The sequence below is a fragment of the Triturus cristatus genome, chromosome 1_2, assembly GCF_964204655.1.
Source record: "Triturus cristatus chromosome 1_2, aTriCri1.1, whole genome shotgun sequence".
NCBI classification, from domain to species: Eukaryota; Metazoa; Chordata; class Amphibia; order Caudata; family Salamandridae; genus Triturus; species Triturus cristatus.
Genome location: NC_140580.1, coordinates 1,179,924,785 through 1,179,943,356, shown reverse-complemented (window position 1 = coordinate 1,179,943,356; position 18,572 = coordinate 1,179,924,785). Strand labels below are relative to the sequence as shown.

Here is an 18,572-nt window from a genome sequence, read left to right as displayed (position 1 = left end):
ATCCTAAATAACATGAAGAGTAAGAGCACATGTAACAGGGGCAGTCCTCGTGGTAGGATACAAAAGTCCAAAAGGAGGGACTGCCATGCATATTCACCAAACAAAAGCTGTCATTTACAATGGACAGTTCGAGGAACCAGTGAAAATGTTTGGCAGTGCTTGAAGCCCATATTGTAGATATAGCATGTCGCAAAGAGAAAGCGCGCATGCGCTGCCTAGGCAAGACCTAAAAAACCAGAAGGACAAACCATTCTGGACACAACTTCTAGATGGCGGAATAGATGCACAGCATGGGAATCCAGAAACTCTTCAGGCTGCAAAACTAATCCTACTTGCAAGTAATAATTTTGTTACCTACCCTATCAGCATTTGCTCATAGTGTGTAAAGCTATAGATTCATATGCACCCACCCTCCTCCCTGAAAGTGGGCAGTAATGCACATGTTTATGCAATAAATATATATTTATTATCCGATAAATATATGCAGAGCACATACCTACAATTCTGTACACTCCACTTTTGCCCACTGAACCAAAAGCAAGAGTGAAGTTTCTGTGCAGCAAGGTACAAGCTGCTGCTCTCAGGCCACACACTGTAGGCCTGAAGCCATTTTTTTTCACTGCCACTGTAGTGGAAGGCACAATAGGGGCTGCAGTCTATAAGTGGCATCTAACTTTCCATGCCATGGGTGCATTTCTGCCCATATCCTATGGCCTTCTAGGAAATGTAAATGTGGCAACCAGTTTCTACATGTTTTAGGGTTCAGAGCACATACACTTCTGGATAGCAATGACCTAGTGTTAAAGTTCAAAATTTCCAATAGGTGAGTCCCAAAACAAAATGAAAAACTGGGGATGACCTGCCAAAAAAAGGGTCGCTTAGCAGCAATAATGTGGTGTTTGCTTCTGTTCTGCCATTAGGACCGTCTGAAGGACCTCAACAGCCAGGCTGACAGCCTGATGACCAGCAGTGCCTTCGACACCACGCAGGTGAAGGAGAAGAGGGATGCTATCAATGATCGCTTCCTGAGGATCAAAAGTATGGCGTCCGGCCGCCGTGCCAAGCTCAACGAGTCCCACCGTCTTCACCAGTTCTTCCGGGACATGGACGACGAGGAGTCCTGGATCAAGTGAGTTACTCTAACGCCAGAGCACTTACGCTGCAACATGCTCAGGCAGGGATTGAGGGAGAGACCTGGGGAATCACTGTGCTCTGCACTTCAGTGGATGTGTGTTCAATGGGTCCATTGGGCAGGTCGTACACTGATAGGTAGGTGGTATGTGCGTCTGCTGCTTTCATCTTGTTTGTGTGCATAGGTTAGACTCAAGCTGTGTTAGAGTAATGGGCATTAAGTCTTTACCTATGCCTTCATGGGCAGTACCACATTGGTCAGAGAAATGAGGATTGTGGGAACCCCAGGTTACCCTGAGGATGAGTCTCTACAGAGCTGGGCAGTCTGTAGAAGGGCTTGTTGTGCTTGTTCTGAAAAGAGCCTGTTCTTTCATCTCTTGAGGGAGAAGAAGCTGCTGGTTAACTCTGAAGACTACGGCCGCGACCTGACTGGCGTTCAAAACCTCCGGAAGAAGCACAAGCGTTTGGAAGCAGAGCTAGCTGCGCACGAGCCAGCAATCCAGGTGAAGAGAGAGCAGTAATGATAGATTAAAGATGTGGGTACTTTTGTCTTTGTTAGAGTGAAAGACTGTATTGGTATGAGATTCATTCAGCTGGAAGAAGAAATACTTCTGCAGGGTTTCAAGAAAGTCTGTCCTAGGTCAGTAAGCCCCTAAACAAGAGTTTGTTTCATACTCTCGTTCTTTCCTCTCTTTGTCCTAAGATGCGCAAACCTACAATCACCTGATTTCCGTGATCTGGTGGTGAGTGGTTCAGGGTTTCCTAATCTCTGCTTCTGCCTTCTCCAGGGGGTATTGGACACTGGACGGAAGCTTTCGGATGATAACACCATTGGAAAGGATGAGATTGAGCAGCGCTTGGTGCAATTTGTGGAGCACTGGCAGGAGCTAAAGAAACTGGCAGCTGCTCGGTGAGTGAAATTGTACTGTAAACTGCTTCTTCCTTCCTAGAGCTTAGTTAGATCTAGTGAGGTTCCCGCTGTTGCCTATTTCTGATGGATACTTCTAATCGCAGAGTCCTCATTTTGTGAATACCCCCAGGATCCAGTAACTAAAAAGGCAGTGTTTGTGTGCGCCTGTAGATTGTTCTGTGTGACTCCGCTTTGATTTGATTCTGCTATGGGAGTGAGGTGCGGAACCACATATAAGCACCACGTATGTCGGCTGACATCAGTTCCTTTATCTTCGAGGCATATGAGCTGTAGATCACACACTTATGCATAGATCTCCATCTGGTGTTGACCCCGGATGTTTGCACTTTGTTGGTGTCCTGAAAAGTCTTTGGAAGTCACAAGATAGGTGGCTCCTCCTTTGGACAATAGTGCGCATGGGCATCGACTCAATCGTCAGATGTTTTTTTTTCCGCCATCGGGCTCAGATGTGTTTGTCGCGCTCCGGATCTGAAAGAAACACATTAGTTAGATTCCTTACCTTAGAATATCCCCAGGCGTCAGGCTGGATCTGGAAAGATTTTTCGTCAGCAGTACCCTGCGCGTCGGTAGGCGTCGTCTGCGGCTCCGCGTCCGTCGTCTGCGTCGTGATCGCCAGGATGACGTCATCGGAGTACTTGGACGCCGCGCTGACGTTAGTTCTTCTTTTTTCCGCGCCAGCAAGCGCAGATCCGGGAAGAGCGTACCCTTAGTCATTTTTTGAATAACTTTTTGGACATTTTGTCTCTTTTTCGAGTCTATTTCTACTCTTGGTGCCGGTAGGGATGCCCGGGTTCAAGCCGTGTGACGTCTGTTACCGACTGATGTCGGTTACCGACCCCCACTGTCTGTGTCTCTACTGTCTTGGGGCCGACCACGATAAGTCGTTCCCCGACTGCCGGGCCTTGAGGTCGAAATCTAGGCGGGAGCGGTCCCGCAAGCTCCTCGAGATCCGGCAGTTTGCTCCGCGCCGCTCGAGGTCCCGGTCGAGGCGGAAGTCGAGGGGCCGCAGTCATCACCGCCCGTTGGGATCCAAGTCCTCGCACTCGGGTAGGTCGAGGCATGGCAAAAAAGTCGAAGAAGCGACATCGCTCTTCTGACTCCCCTTGCCGGTTGCGCGACTTGGCTGAGGGTGGCACCACCCGTGCGGCTCTGCCGGAGCCTCTGGAGTCTCATCCGGCCCCACACCCTCCGGTCCCTGGGCTTCATGCGACTCCAGGCGAGATTCGAGACTTCTTTGTGGCCATGAGGACTCCTTCCGCCGTCGAGGCCTGCCGGCGCACCACCTGGCCCCGCAGGTCCGACTGGGGGGTCCAAGCGAGCCGGCAGCTTCGTCGTCGACTTTGGTCCCGATGCCGCAGGCCCCTGTGGGATCAAGGCCTGGATACCGGTTGACGCCAGTTGACCTCACGACTTCTCCGCTGGCGCCGATCCCCATGGTGTTTTTCCCGGCGCTGTCCTCGAACGCCGTCCCTGGTTTCAGTCCGGGTCCGGCGTCGGAAGCGGCGCCGCTCCGGCATCGATGGGTGAGCCTTTCGCCTATGACCCGGCTCCGTCATTTCTGCCCGATTACCAGGACACGGATGAAGGGGAGGACTGGGAGGGGTCTGAGGACCCTCGGGAACAGCAGTGCCAGTTGAGTCAGGACTGGGCAGATTAGCTGAGGGAGGCTAGTGGTCTAGACACTTCGCCTGACACTGGTTTCGCCTCTCCTCCTTCCATAGCTACGGAGGAGGGTGCTACTTTTGCTGTGGTGCTGCGCAAGGCGGCCAAGGCCTTGCGCCTGGAGCTCCCTGCAGCGGCCGCGAGGACTAACCTCCTCACTGAGGTGCTTCAACTGCCAGTAAGCTCCTCGGAGCCTCTGCTTCAGTTTAATGAGGCCCTCACCGACGTTCTGATGGGCACTTGGTCCATGCCCTCCACAGTCTCTCCTGTGGATCGGAACGTGGCCCGGCGCCACTGCCCAGCTCCGGGCGAACCCTGCTTTGTGTCCGTACACCCCACCCCCGAGTTTGGTTATCCAGGCCTCCACGTCACAAACCACCTTCCCGTCAGCACCTCCGGATGGTACAGTTTGGCAAGAAACTGTTTTCCTCACTCAGTCTTGGGTTGCGGTCCATTAATACTGCATGCCTTTTGGACCGTTACACCCACTCTCTGTGGGATACGGTGGTGGACGTGCTGCCCCAGTGTGAAGAGGAGCCCAGGACACGGCTCGCCCAGGCTCTTAATGAGGGGTGTGATGCAGCACGGTATTCCATTAGATGTGAACTTGACAGCACGGACTCGCTGGGCAGAGCGATTGCAACGTTGGTGGCGATTCGTCGTCACGCCTGGCGGAGGTCCTCTAACTTTTCAGTGGATGTCCAGAGCACTCTCATGGACATGCCCTTTGATGGCCGTCGCCTTTTTGGCAACAAAGCAGATAACGCGCAGGAGCGCTTTAAGGACACCAGGGCTACGGCCAAGTCCTTGGGTCTGTCGGGCCAGCGCAAGCAAACATCTGCTATTCGCCCCTTTCGTGGCCAAGGAAGGGGCGCCCCCGCACGTTCGTCCAGCCACAGGCCGCAGAACCAGCCTCAACGCGGACGTGGATTACGCCGTGGCGGAGCAGGGAGACAGAGAGCCGGTCAGTCCACATCCGCTCCCGCAGCATCTGCCTCAAAGCCTTCCTAGTCCGTGCTTTCAGGCCCATTCCACGCCAGTGGGAGGCAGAGTTCGCCATCACCTGCTCCACTGGCGTACCATCACTTCGGACAGATGGGCGCTGCAAATCATCCAAAGGGGCTACTCCCTCCCCTTCGAGGCGACCCCTCCAGCTATGCCACTGCAGTACCACCGCATGTCGGGGGATCACTTGCAACTTCTGCAGGAGGAAGGTATGGCCCTCTTGGCCAAGGGGGCCATCGAGCGCGTTCCGTGCCCAGAAGTAGGACGGGGTTGTTACTCCCACTACTTTCTGGTTCCCAAGAAGGGAAAGGGGGCCTGCGCCCCATCTTGGACCTCAGGAGCGTCAACGCCTTCCTCCGGAAGGAGAAGTTCAAGATGCTGACATTAGCTCAGGTTCTGGCTGCCCTGGAGACTGGATGGTAGCATTGGACTTTCAGGATGCTTATTTCCACATCCCCCGTCCTGCCGGCCCACCGGCGTACCCTGCGGTTCACCGTAGGCCACGAGCACTTTCAGTTTACCGTGCTCCCCTTCAGCCTCACCAGTGCCCCTCTGGTGTTCACGAAAGTGATGGCGGTGGTCGCAGCTCATCTGCGCAGATTAGGGGTTCCAGTCTTCCCTTATCTCGACGACTGGTTGTTGGAGGCGGGCTCGCCCCGAACAGTCGTCTCCCACCTCCAAACTACGGCCGACCTCCTGCATTTGCTGGGGTTCTCCATCAACATGCCGAAGTCACATCGAAGTCCCTCCCAGAAGCTCCTCTTCATCGGAGCGGTTCTGGACTCTGCGCAGTTTCGGGTCTATCCCCCCACCCCCGAAAAGCGGGTTCGGGATATTCAGGCTCTGATTCCGATCTTTCAGCCTTTATCCAGAGTTTCGGTCAGGATGGCCCTACGGCTGCTGGCCTCCTGCATCCTGCTGGTACATCACGCCCGGTGGCGGATGCGCGCTCTGCAGTGGGCTCAACATCAGGGCAACCTGTCCGACCACATCCTGATCTGAGGGCACTGCAAGACAGTTGCAGTGGTCGCTCACGGACCGCGATTGGATCAGTGGCAGATCCCTCTCCCTACCCCAACCAGAGCACTTAGTGGTGATGGATGCGTCCCTCCTGGGATGGGGGGGGCACATGGGAGAGGCGGGGATCAGAGGCCTCTGGTCTCAGGCGGAGTCCCGACTCCATATCAACCTATTGGAGCTGCGGGCGATCTGGCCTGCACTGAAGGCATTACTTCCCTCTGTCTGGGGAAGTGTAGTGCAGGTGTTCACGGACAACACCACCGCCATGTGGTATTGCAACAAACAGGGCGGGGTGGGGTCGTGGACCCTTTGTCAGGAGGCTCTGCGCCTCTGGACATGGCTGGAACACCAGGGCATCACCCTGGTGGTTCAACATCTGGCGGGCTCTCTGTACGCCAGAGCAGACTAACTCAGCCGCCGGTGCATGATGGATCACGAATGGCGTCTGAACTCCGAGGTGGCGCAAGGTCTCTTTCAGCAGTGGGGAGAGCCTTGGTTAGATCTATTCGCCACCGACGAGAACGCGCAATGTCAGCAGTTCTGCGCGTTGGAATTTCCAAGGCGGCACTCGCTCGGCAACGCTTTTCGTCGCGAGTGGAGTTGCGGTCTGTTGTACGCCTTTCCGCCTATACCACTTCTGCCCAGAGTGCTGAAGAAGATCAGGCGCGACCGGGCCCAAGTCATCTTGGTGGCTCTGGATTGGGCACGAAGGTACTGGTATCACGAGCTACTCAGTATGTTGACCGATCCTCCGATACGTCTGCCCCTTCGGGAGGATCTTCTGTCGCAGCAGCAGGGGATGGTCCTCCACCCGAACCTGTCCAGCCTCCACCTACATGCATGGAGTTTGAGCGGCGGCAGTTGATGCCATTTGACTTGCCTCCTGAAGTCTGTGATATCATTCTGGCAGCCAGGCGTCCCTCCACAAAGACTGTATACGCCTGCCGGTGGAACAAATTTGTGGCATGGTGCACAGCAAAGGCTGTGGATCCCCTTTCCGCCCCTCTTTCTGAGGTTCTCCTTATTCTTCTTTCTTTGGCCCGGCAGGGCTCTGCCCTGGGCACCTTGAAAGGTTATCTTGCTGCCCTCTCTGCCTTCTTATGGCTTCCTGATCAGCCCTCTCTTTTCAAGTCCCCTGTAGTGTCACGCTTTCTTAAAGGCATTACTCAAACATTCCCTCCTGTCCCTTTTGTAATGCCTCAGTGGGACTTGAATCTTGTCTTAACATTCCTGATGTGCACTCCCTTTGAGCCTCTTCACAATTGTCCTCTTCGTCTTCTCACTCTTAAGACTGCTTTTCTGGTAGCCATCACCTCGGCTAGACGGGTGAGTGAGCTCCATGCTCTATCGTCCAAGCCTCCTTTTCTATCTGTTCATCCGGACAAGGTTGTCCTTCGGCCTCGTCCTTCCTTTCTACCGAAAGTGGTGACCCCCTTTCATCTTGGGCAATCTGTCACCTTGCCCACCTTCTTTCCGCCTCCTTCCAAAGAGGACCCAAAACGTGCGCTCTCCTTTTATTTGGACCGCACAAAACAGTTCCGAGTGGACGACCAGCTTTTCGTTGGCTACGTGGGTGCAAAGAAGGGAAAAGCTGTGCACAAATGGACCATCTCCCGGTGGGTCGTTTTGTGTATAAAAATCTGTTATTCCTTGGCGAAGAAGGACCCTCCTGTTGGGCTGCGAGCCCATTCTACTCGGGCCATGGCGGCTACTACTTCTTTGGGACGGGGAGTCCCTTTGCAGGACATATGTCAGGCGGCGACGTGGGCTTCGCTGCACACGTTTACCAGGCACTATTGCCTAGACAGCCAAGTCCAGAGGGATGGACCGTTCTGTCCTCCAGGACTTTCTGGTGTGATCTTGGTTCGCAGACCCACCACCGGGGTTGGTATTGCTTGGGTATCTATTCTAAGGTGAGGAATCTAACTAACGAGTTTCTTTCAGATAAACAAGTTAATCTGAAAGAAACACGTTCGTTAGATTCCTCACCTTAGACTATCCCCAGGCGTCAGACTGGATCCGGAAGATTTTTCGTCAGCAATACCCCTTGCGCGTCGCTAGGCGTCGTCTGCGGCTCCGCGTCCGTCGTCGGCGTCGTGCGCCGGGATGACGTCGTCGGAGTACTTAGACGCCGCCCTCGCGCGCTGACGTCAGTTCTTCTTTTTTCCGCGCCAGTAAGCGCAGATCCGGGAGAGCTACCCCTTTTAGTCTTTTTTGACTAAATCTTTTTTGATCATTTTTGATCCTTGTCTGTCGACATCTGGTGCCGGTAGGATGCCTGGGTTCAAGGCTTGTGAAGATTGTCATCGACTGATGTCGGTGACCGATCACCACCGCCGGTGCCTCTACTGCTTAGGCCTCGACCACGACGCGGAGTCGTGCAACGACTGTCAGGCCCTGACTTCGAAGGCTAGGCGGGAGCGGTCCCGCAAGCTTCTCGAGCTCCGCCACTCGGCTCCGCGTCGTGCGCGATCCCGGTCCAGGAGGAGGTCCAAGGATCGCTCGCGGAGCCCTAGCCGACGCCACCATCGATCGTCGGGCTCCAAGTCGTCGGGTAAGTCCAAACACTCTAAGAAGTCCAAGCGGCGACATCGCTCTTCGGACTCCCCTCGCCGGTCGCGCGACTCGGCCGAGGGTCCAAGTGGTTCCACCCCCGCGGCTCCGGCGGAGCCGCAGGCGCCGCGTCCGCCCCCATACCTTCCGGTCCCTGGGGCTGACGCGGCGCCGGCGGAGATCAGTGCCTTCCTCTCGGCCATGAGGAGCCTGGCCCCGCCATCGACGCCCGCTGGCGCGCCTTCGGGCCCCGCGGACTCGACTGGGCGACCTCGCGTGCCGCCGGCTCCGGCCCCGGCGCCGTCGACGACTCCGGTCTCGACGCCGCAGGTCCCCGCGGGGCCCTTGCCTGGGCCCCAGTCGACGCCGGTTGACCTTGTCACTCCTCCACCGGCGCCGACGCCTGAACCACCGACGCCGTCACCGGCGCCGCCGACGCCTGTGACGCCGACGCCCCGGTTTAGCCCTCATCCGGACCCGACGCCGGCACGGCGTCCGCCGACGCCGCATCCGACGCCGCTTGAGACCTACCATCTCTACAGTCCGGTTCCGATCATTCCTCCTGTTTATCAGGAATCGGAAGAAGGGGGCGACTGGGAGGGGTTCGAGGACCCTCTGGCTGTTCAGTCACCGCTTTCTCAGGACTGGGCAGATGAACTGGGGGAGGCCAGCGGGCTGGACACCTCGCCAGACGCTGGATTCACTTCTCCTCCGACCGTGGCTTCGGAGGAGGGTGCAGCATTTTCTGTGGTGCTGCGCAAGGCGGCTGAGGCCCTTGGGCTCGAGTTGCCTGCCGTGGCTGTGAGGACCAACATCCTCACTGAGGTGCTTCAAACCTCAGCAAGCTCCACTGAGCCTCTGCTGCCGTTCAACGAGGCCCTCACTGACGTTCTGCAGGGCACCTGGTCCAAGCCCTCCACAGTTCCTCCTGTGGATAGGAACGTTGCCAGGCGCCACCGCCCGGCTCCGGGCGACCCCAGTTTCCTGTCCCAACACCCCACCCCCGAGAGTCTGGTTATCCAGGCCTCTACTTCCCAATCCTCCTTCCCGACCGCTCCGCCGGACCGGGATTCCAAGAGACTCGAGCAGTTTGGCAAGAAACTGTTCTCGTCCCTTAGTTTGGGCCTGCGGTCCTTAAATACCGCCTGTCTCTTGGACCGTTATTCCCATTCCCTGTGGGATACGGTGGAGGACGTGCTGCCCCTGTGTCCGGAGGAGGTCCGGCCGCGTCTTACCCAGGCTTTGGCCGATGGGAGGGATGCAGCACGGCACGCCATACGATGTGGGCTTGACACCACGGACTCGCTAGGTCGGGCGATTTCCACCACGGTGGCGCTCCGCCGCCACGCCTGGATGCGGTCCACGTCATTTTCCGGGGATGTCCAGAACACCCTCATGGACATGCCCTTTGATGGCACTCGCCTGTTTGGTGAGAAGGCGGACAGTGCGCTGAACCGCTTTAAGGACTCCCGGGCTACGGCCAAGTCCTTGGGCCTCTCGGCTCCGCGGGCGCACACCTCCGCTTTTCGCCCCTTTCGTGGCCAAGGAAGGGGCGCCTCCTCACGTCCGCAAAGCCACCAGCCGCAGAACCAACCTGCGCGCGGTCGCGGACGTGGCTTCCGCCGTGGCGGAAATGGAGGCCGACGTGGTCAGCCCACATCCACCCCGGCAGCATCCGCCTCAAAGCCTTCCTAGTCCGAGCTTTCAGGCCCATACCACGCCAGTGGGCGGCAGAGTTCGCCATCACCTGCTCCACTGGCGGTCCATAACATCGGACAGGTGGGTGCTGCAAATCGTCCGAAGGGGCTACTCCCTCCCCTTCGAGACGACCCCTCCAGCCATGCCACCGCAGCACCACCGTATCTCGGGGGAACATTTGGATCTTCTCCGCGAGGAAGTTTCGGCTCTCTTGGCCAAGGGGGCCGTCGAGCGCGTTCCGAGTCCAGAAGTAGGTCGTGGTTGTTATTCCCACTACTTTCTGGTTCCCAAGAAGGGCAAGGGGGGCCTGCGCCCTATCTTGGACCTCCGGAACGTCAATGCCTTCCTCCGAAAGGAAAGGTTCAAGATGCTAACGTTGGCTCAGGTTTTAGCTGCCCTAGACCCTGGAGACTGGATGGTAGCGTTGGACTTGCAGGACGCATATTTCCATATCCCCGTCCTGCCGGCCCACCGGCGTTACCTGCGGTTCACGGTGGGCCAAGAGCACTTTCAGTTTACCGTGCTCCCCTTCGGCCTCACCAGTGCCCCTCGGGTGTTCACGAAAGTGATGGCGGTGGTCGCAGCTCATCTGCGCAGATCAGGGGTCCCAGTCTTCCCCTATCTCGACGACTGGTTGTTGAAGGCGGGCTCGCCCCAGGCAGTCGTCTCCCACCTCCAGACTACGGCGGATCTCCTGCATTTGCTGGGGTTTTCCATCAACGTGCCGAAGTCACACTTGAGTCCCTCTCAGAAGCTCCTCTTCATCGGAGCGGTTCTCGATTCGGCGCAGTTCCGGGTCCCTCCACCGGAACAGCGGGTCCGGGATATACAGGCCCTGATTCCCATCTTTCGGCCTCTATCCCGGGTTTCGGTCAGGCTAGTGTTGCGGCTTCTGGGGCTGATGGCCTCCTGCATCCTACTAGTGCATCACGCCAGGCGGCGCATGCGGGCTCTGCAGTGGGACCTGAAGTTTCAGTGGGCCCAGCATCACGGCAACCTGTCCGACCATGTCTTGATCTCGGAGGGCACTGCACAGCAGTTGCAGTGGTGGCTCACGGACCGCGAGTGGGTCAAGGGCAAGAGCCTCTCCCTTCCCCAACCGGAGCATGTCGTAGTGACGGATGCGTCCCTCCTGGGATGGGGTGGCCATATGGGAGAGGCGGAGATCAGAGGCCTCTGGCCTCCGGCGGAGTCTCGTCTCCACATCAACCTGTTGGAGTTGAGAGCGATCCGGCTTGCACTGAAAGCCTTCCTTCCCTCTGTCAGGGGAAGTGTCGTGCAGGTGTTCACGGACAACACCACCGCCATGTGGTACTGCAACAAACAGGGCGGGGTGGGGTCGTGGACCCTTTGTCAGGAGGCTCTGCGCCTCTGGACATGGCTGGAACACCAGGGCGTCACCCTGGTGGTTCAACATCTGGCGGGCTCTCTGAACGCCAGAGCAGACGAACTCAGCCGCCGGTGCATGATGGATCACGAATGGCGTCTGAACTCCGAAGTGGTGCAAGGCCTCTTTCAGCAGTGGGGAGAGCCTTGGTTAGATCTATTCGCCACCGAAGAGAACGCGCAATGTCAGCAGTTCTGCGCGTTGGAATTTCCAAGGCGGCACTCGCTCGGCGACGCTTTTCGTCACGAGTGGAGTTGCGGTCTGTTGTACGCCTTTCCGCCTATACCACTTCTGCCCAGAGTGCTGAAGAAGATCAGGCGCGACCGGGCCCAAGTCATCTTGGTGGCTCCGGATTGGGCACGAAGATACTGGTATCCCGAGCTACTCAGTCTGTTGACCGATCCCCCGATACGTCTGCCCCTTCGGGAGGATCTTCTGTCGCAGCAGCAGGGGACGGTCCTCCACCCGAACCTGTCCAGCCTCCACCTCCATGCGTGGAGATTGAGCGGCGGCAGTTGATGCCATTTGACTTGCCTCCTGAAGTCTGTGATATCATTCTGGCAGCCAGGCGTCCCTCCACAAAGTCGGTATACGCCTGCCGGTGGAACAAATTTGTGGCATGGTGCACAGCAAAGGCTGTGGATCCCCTTTCCGCCCCTCTTTCTGAGGTTCTCCTCTTCCTTCTTTCCTTGGCCCGGCAGGGCTCTGCCCTGGGCACCCTGAAAGGTTATCTTGCTGCCATCTCCGCCTTCTTGCGGCTTCCTGATCAGCCTTCTCTTTTCAAGTCCCCTGTGGTTACACGCTTTCTCAAAGGCATTACACACACGTTCCCTCCTGTCCCTTTTGTAATGCCTCAGTGGGACTTGAATCTGGTATTGACATTCCTGATGTGCGCTCCCTTCGAGCCTCTTCACAATTGCCCTCTTCGTCTTCTAACTCTAAAGACTGCTTTTCTGGTAGCCATCACCTCGGCTAGACGGGTGAGTGAGCTCCAGGCTTTATCTTCAAAGCCTCCTTTTCTATCTGTCCATCCGGACAAGGTTGTCCTTCGGCCTCGTCCCTCCTTTCTTCCTAAAGTGGTGACTCCATTTCACCTTGGGCAGTCTGTCACCTTGCCCACCTTCTTTCCGCCTCCGCATCCTTCCAAAGAGGAAGAGAGGCTCCACCGTCTGGACCCAAAACGTGCGCTCTCCTTTTATCTGGACCGCACAAGACAGTTCCGGGTGGACGACCAGCTTTTTGTTGGGTACGTGGGCGCTAAGAAGGGGAAAGCTGTGCACAAACGAACCATCTCTAGGTGGGTCGTTTTGTGTATAAAAATCTGCTATTCCTTGGCTAAAAAGGACCCTCCTGTTGGGCTGCGCGCCCATTCTACTCGGGCCACGGCGGCTACTACTGCCTTGGGACGGGGAGTCCCTTTGCAGGACATCTGTCAGGCGGCGACGTGGGCTTCGCTACACACGTTTGCCAGGCATTATTGCCTTGACAGCCAAGTCCGGAGGGATGGCTTCTTTGGCCTCCAGGACTTTCTGGTGTGATCTTGGTTCGCAGACCCACCACCGGGGATGAATCTAACTAACGTGTTTCTTTCAGATGAACAAGTTACTAACCTTCGGTAACGATGTATCTGTAAGAAACATTAGTTAGTTAGATTCCTCACCGACCCTCCCATCCTCCCCGTTCTGCGAACTGACATCTAGGGTTAAGGTTGTCCTTTCAGGCCCCTAGATTTTATTTTTGGCACCAGTGTCGGTCTTTGCATGGCTCTGCGTTCCTGGCGCGGAAGGCTATGTACAAGAACTGACGTCAGCGCGCGAGGGCGGCGTCTAAGTACTCCGACGACGTCATCCCGGCGCACGACGCCGACGACGGACGCGGAGCCGCAGACGACGCCTAGCGACGCGCAAGGGGTATTGCTGACGAAAAATCTTCCGGATCCAGTCTGACGCCTGGGGATATTCTAAGGTGAGGAATCTAACTAACTAATGTTTCTTACAGATACATCGTTACCGAAGGTAAGTAACTTGTTCATCAGGTGCCCAGGGCCTATGTTCCTTCCCTAAAAACACAAAACCCAAATTGGCAAACCCTGGCCACATGTCAGCCCCTGGTAAATGGTACCCTAGGTACCCAGGGCCTCGTGACCAGGGAAGGCCTATAAGGACTGCAGCACTCATTGTGCCACCCTTAGTGGCCCTGTACCCTTACACACACATACTGCCCTTGCAGGCTGGGTGTCTGGGTACAAGACCAAACAAAGTCGACATGGCACACATCCCTGTGTGCCATGCCCATCACCTATACTGCCCTGGCATACATCAGCCACCCCTCTAGCTGGGTGCCCTATGCCACTGGTGTGGGCACAGGAGCAGGAGCCCTGTGCCCCTACAGTACCCAGGTCCATTCCTGGGCACTGTAAGTGCAGTGCTGCCATTTAAGAGTACATGTTGCTGAGAGCTCGTCAAACACAAACTCCACATCACCATAATGGCAACACTGAAGACTGAGGTTTGGTGTCAAACTTCTCAGCACATTAAACCCACACTGATGCCAATGTGGGATTTAATGTACTAAGCACCCCAGAGGGCATCTTAGAGATGCCCCCTAAAACCTAACCTACAATCCACATCTGTTCTGAGTTCTTTCCATTAGCCAGGACCGGAGCTGGAGTAGGCCCGAAGGCCGCCGCCGTCGACGACTGGAACCGAAGGTCTTGTCGATGAGAGGCGCGTCGAGTGGGGAGATCGCGATCGAAACAATACCGCAAATTGGGGTGAGGATTGCGCGTCGATTGTCAAACTGGAAGCTGTTCGGAACCGGAGCGCGAAGATTACATCCGAGCTCGATGGCGGAAAAAACCAATCTGAGGATGGAGCCGAAGCCCATGCGCAATACGATCCAAGGGAGGAGTCACCTACCTCGTGACTTCCAAAGACTTTCCAAGAGGAAAAATAAACTGCAAACATCCGGGCCCAACACCAGATGGCGATCTATGCACAAGTGTGTAATCTGCCTCGAACATTGAGTTATCGGTTTAAGGGTAAGTACTCGACTGGCAGAGTTGAGGGTCTGGGCACAGACTCAGGGGTCTCCCAGGGTCAGGTAGGTACAGTTGGTTCACCCTCAGCGACTCTAGGGCGGCCGGGTGCAGAGAGAGTTAGGCCCAATGTTATCCTATGAGGGATAGGGGGGCCTTGTTTGGTGGCTGCTGTCTGGCAAGCCACGCGGCTGTGGGAGCTGGGCTCCTGGTCACTTAGGGCAAGTGGGGAAGTAGGAAAGTGTAGAGTTTTCACTGCCAGGGCCACTCGGGCGGCTGGGTGCAGAGGGCTTTTGAGCCTTCGGGCGCTCAATGGATTTCAATGGGAAATCTCCGGTTTGGAAAAAGACTGCAGGCTCGGGGACGGGGACTCTTCAGATGCCACCACCACTTAGACAGGGAAGTTGGGTAGTTGGAGGATAGGTAGGTACCCCGGGATTGGACACAGAGGGCCGTGGGGCGCCGGGTGCAGGGGTGCCTTTTGGTGTTGGAAAATCTTACCCTCTGTTGATCACGGTTGGGGTGGCACACTGTTCTGAGGCTGCAGGCTTCTTCAGGATTGTCGAGGGGGGTCCTTGGGTGCCGGACTCAAGGTCACAGTCGCCGTGGGGTCGTCCTCGTGGGTTTAGTTCACTCCGGCACCGGCCAGGCTTGGCTGGTGCAGAGTGGACTGGGATCGCGGTTCCGAGCTGCTGCAGGGGTGAAAGGTAGGTTCTGAGTAGAGCCTCTACTCCTGGGAGTCCCAGGGGATCAGAGTTCAAAGGTAGCCAGGTCCTCCGGGGTTTCTGAGGTTGCTGGCCACAAGAGATGCCGGGTTTGGAGCAGGAACAGGTTCGAGGTCGACAGGCCGGTAGGGCTGGGGCCAAAGCAGTTGGTGTCTCCCTCTCCTTCGCAGCTGCAGGGCAGGTCTTCTTTTCTTCTCGCTCTTCTTGTAATTTCGGAATCTGGAATCTAGGGAAGGAAGGTTCAGGGTGCCCCTAAATATTAGATTTAGGGGCGTTACAGGTAGGTGAAGGGCAGGGACCAATGGGTCCCCGTCCTGGGGTGGGTACACTCCCTATCCTGCCCCTCTCCTGTGGGAGGGGGGCAGTAGCCTAGTCCTGATAGGGTAGGGCTCCCCATCTTCAAGATGGCGAGAGCCCGGGGACGTGCTTCACCTCGCCTCCCCCACCTGAGGGGTGGGGTTGGCAGGCTGGCACATCCCCTATCCTTATTTGGGGTTTCCGGCCAAAGCTTCCCGCCAGAGTGGGGGGTTGCAGGGGCCTGGGGAAGCTCACAGAGACGGCATGCCTTTGAAGCTTCCCCCTGCCCATCTTGGGGGAGGAGATTTAGCATCTCGCCCAGGATGTGCATTGTTGCAGGACCAGGAGAGCAGGGGCTCCCCTACCCAGGGGTCCAGCAACATGTCTGCTGGATGGCAGCCTAGGCAGCCTCAGAGCAGACGTGGATTCGTAGGTTAGGTTTCAGGGGGCACCTCTAAGATGCCCTCTGGGGTGCTGGGTACATTAAATCCCACACTGGCATCAGTGTGGGTTTAATGTGCTGAGAAGTTTGATACCAAACTTCCCAGTCTTTAGTGTTGCCATTATGGTGCTGTGGAGCTCGTGTTTGACGAGCTCTCAGCACCATGTACTCTTAAATGGCAGCACTGCACTTACAGTGCTCAGGAATGGACCTGGGCACAGGGCTCCTGCTCCTGTGCCCACACCATTGGCATAGGGCACCCAGCTAGAGGGGTGACTGATGTATGCCATGGCAGTGTAAGTGATGGGCATGGCACACAGGGATGTGTGCCATGTCGACTTTGTTTTGGTTTTGCACCCAAACACTCAGCCTGCAAAGGCAGTGTGTGTGTGTAATGGTACAGGGCCTCTAAGGGTGGCACAAGGTGTGCTGCAGCTCTTAGAGGTCTCCCTTGGTCACAAAGCCCTGGGTACTTAGGGTACCATTTACTAGGGCCTGACATGTGGCCACTGTGAGAAAGTGGCTCTGTATATACTGTTCCCTAATAGGTACAGGGTGTACAGAGTCCACAGTCCCCCAGAGGCTGATGGAGGTCAAAGTTAGGTATGACCTTACTCTCAAAAGTGGTAGCTTGGTCGAGCAGTAAGGCAGTACCAGAGGACAGTGTAAAGCATTTATTGTACACACTCAGTCAGCAAATGGTTTCACACACTCAATAACTGAACTCTATCTAGGCCAATGATTTGTATATATAAAATATATGCTTGTTTTATTTTTAGAACCACAAAGGGGGTAAAAATATACTTTCTCAGAATGAGAGGTTGAATATAAATACTTTTGTTTTAAGCAATAAATTTGTGTAAACAGTCACAGTTGGTTGCAATAAACAATCCTATTTCCTAAACATAACAATGCATTGAGCTCAATGGTAAATTCAGGTTATTTGTAATAAATTACTTTTCAGATTACTTTTGGAATTCCAGGTCTGGCTCCTAGAACCAGCCTGGGGTCAGTATGTAGAATCAAGTGATGAAAGTCGACTTAATAACTGTAATGATTTTTAAATAATATTGAGCTATTTCAAAAGTTAGCACTTAGAAAATATTTCACAGAAAACATTCAATGGATCTCTATGGCAAGAAATTCAAATTGCAGGTAGAGTACTTTATCGTTACTTTAGTAATCCAGGACTGGGTGCCTAGACCCAGGACTGGGGTCCTTATCAAAAGCAGGTAAGTAATTTCGTTTGCAGAAATGGTACGATTTTAAAAGAATATTTCAAATTTGCAAAAGTAGACACTTAGAAGAAATTTCACAGAAAAGCAGACAATGGTTTCCTATGGGAGAAAAATGAGTTAGAGGTAAGTATAGTTGTGAACACTTTTCAGAGTCAGGGCTGGGCACCAAGATCCAGCACTGGGAGCTCACCTAGGAGCAGGTGAGTAAATTCGTTTTTGTCACTTGGCTGATTTTTGGTGAATTTTTGCAGTTTTGAAAAGTTCACACTTAGAAGATTTTTGAAGAAAAAGCCAGTCAATGTTACCCTATGAGGAAAATGAAGTTAGCGGTTTAAGGGTAAGTACTCGACTGGTAGTGTTGAAATTCCGGGCATGGACTCAGGGGTCCCCCAGTGTCAGGTAGGTACAGTTGGTTCACCCTCAGCGGTTTCAGGACGGCCGGGTGCAGAGAGAGTTGGGCCCAATGTTATCCTATGAGGGATAGGGGGGCCTTGGTTGGTGGCTGCTGTCTGGCAAGCCACGCGGCTGTGGGAGCTGGGCTCCTGGTCACTTACTCAGGGCAAGTGGGGAAGTAGGTTAGTGTAGAGAGGGCACTGCCAGGGCCACTCGGGCGGCTGGGTGCAGGGTGCTTTTGAGCCTTAGGGCGCTCAATGGAAATCAATGGGAATGTTCCGGTTTGGAAAGAGGCTGCAGGCTCGGGGACGAGGATGTTGCAGGTGCCACCACCACTTCGAGAGGTAAGTTGGGTAGTTGTAGGTTAGGTGGGTACCCCGGGATTGGGTAAAGGGGGCCGCAGGGCGCCGGGTGCAGGGGTGCCTTTTGACGTCGGGAATCTTACCCTCTGGTTGATCGCGGCTGGGGTGGCACTTGGTTCTGAGGCTGCAGGCTTCTTCCGGGATGTCGAGGGGGGTCCTTGGGTGCCGGACTCTGGGTCACAGTCGCCGTGGGGTCGTCCTCTGGGTCTTTGTCCACTCCGGCACTGGCCAGGCTTGGCTGGTGCAGAGTGTGTTGGGTCCGCGGTCCCGGGCTGGTGCCAGGGATAGCAAATAGGTTTCTTGAGTAGAGCCTCTACTTGTGGGAGTCCCAGGGGCTTAGAGCTAAAAGGTAGCCAGGTCCTCCGGGGTTGGTGAGGTTGCTGGCCACGAGGGATGCCGCGCTGGTGCAGGTTCGAGAGTCGACAGGCCGGTAGGGCTGGGGCCAAAGCAGTTGGTGTCTTCTTCTCTTTTTAGCAGCTGCAGGGCAGGTCTTTGTTCTTCTTGCTCTTCTTGTCGTTTTCTATCTGGAATCTAAGGAAGGAAGGTTCAGGGTGCCCCTAAATACTAGATTTAGGGGCGTTACAGGTAGGTGAAGGCCAGGGACCAATGGGTCCTTGTCCTGGGGTGGGTACACCCCCTATCCTGCCTCTCTCCTGTGGGATTGGGGCAGTAGCCTAATCCTGATAGGGTA

At 55.6% G+C, this 18,572-nt stretch overlaps 1 protein-coding gene across 6 annotated transcripts in view; it reads left to right on the top strand.

Moving 5' to 3' along the window:
* SPTAN1 (spectrin alpha, non-erythrocytic 1) overlaps window positions 1-18,572 on the top strand; it is a 724,155-nt gene that overhangs the window by 509,299 nt on the left and 196,284 nt on the right. For all 6 annotated transcript variants that reach the window (XM_085614072.1, XM_085614071.1, XM_085614070.1 and 3 more), the window contains 3 exons: window positions 921-1,129; window positions 1,514-1,634; window positions 1,920-2,041. In XM_085614072.1, coding sequence (XP_085470198.1) covers window positions 921-1,129; window positions 1,514-1,634; window positions 1,920-2,041 — 452 coding nt within the window. The remainder of the gene's footprint in view (window positions 1-920; window positions 1,130-1,513; window positions 1,635-1,919; window positions 2,042-18,572) is intronic.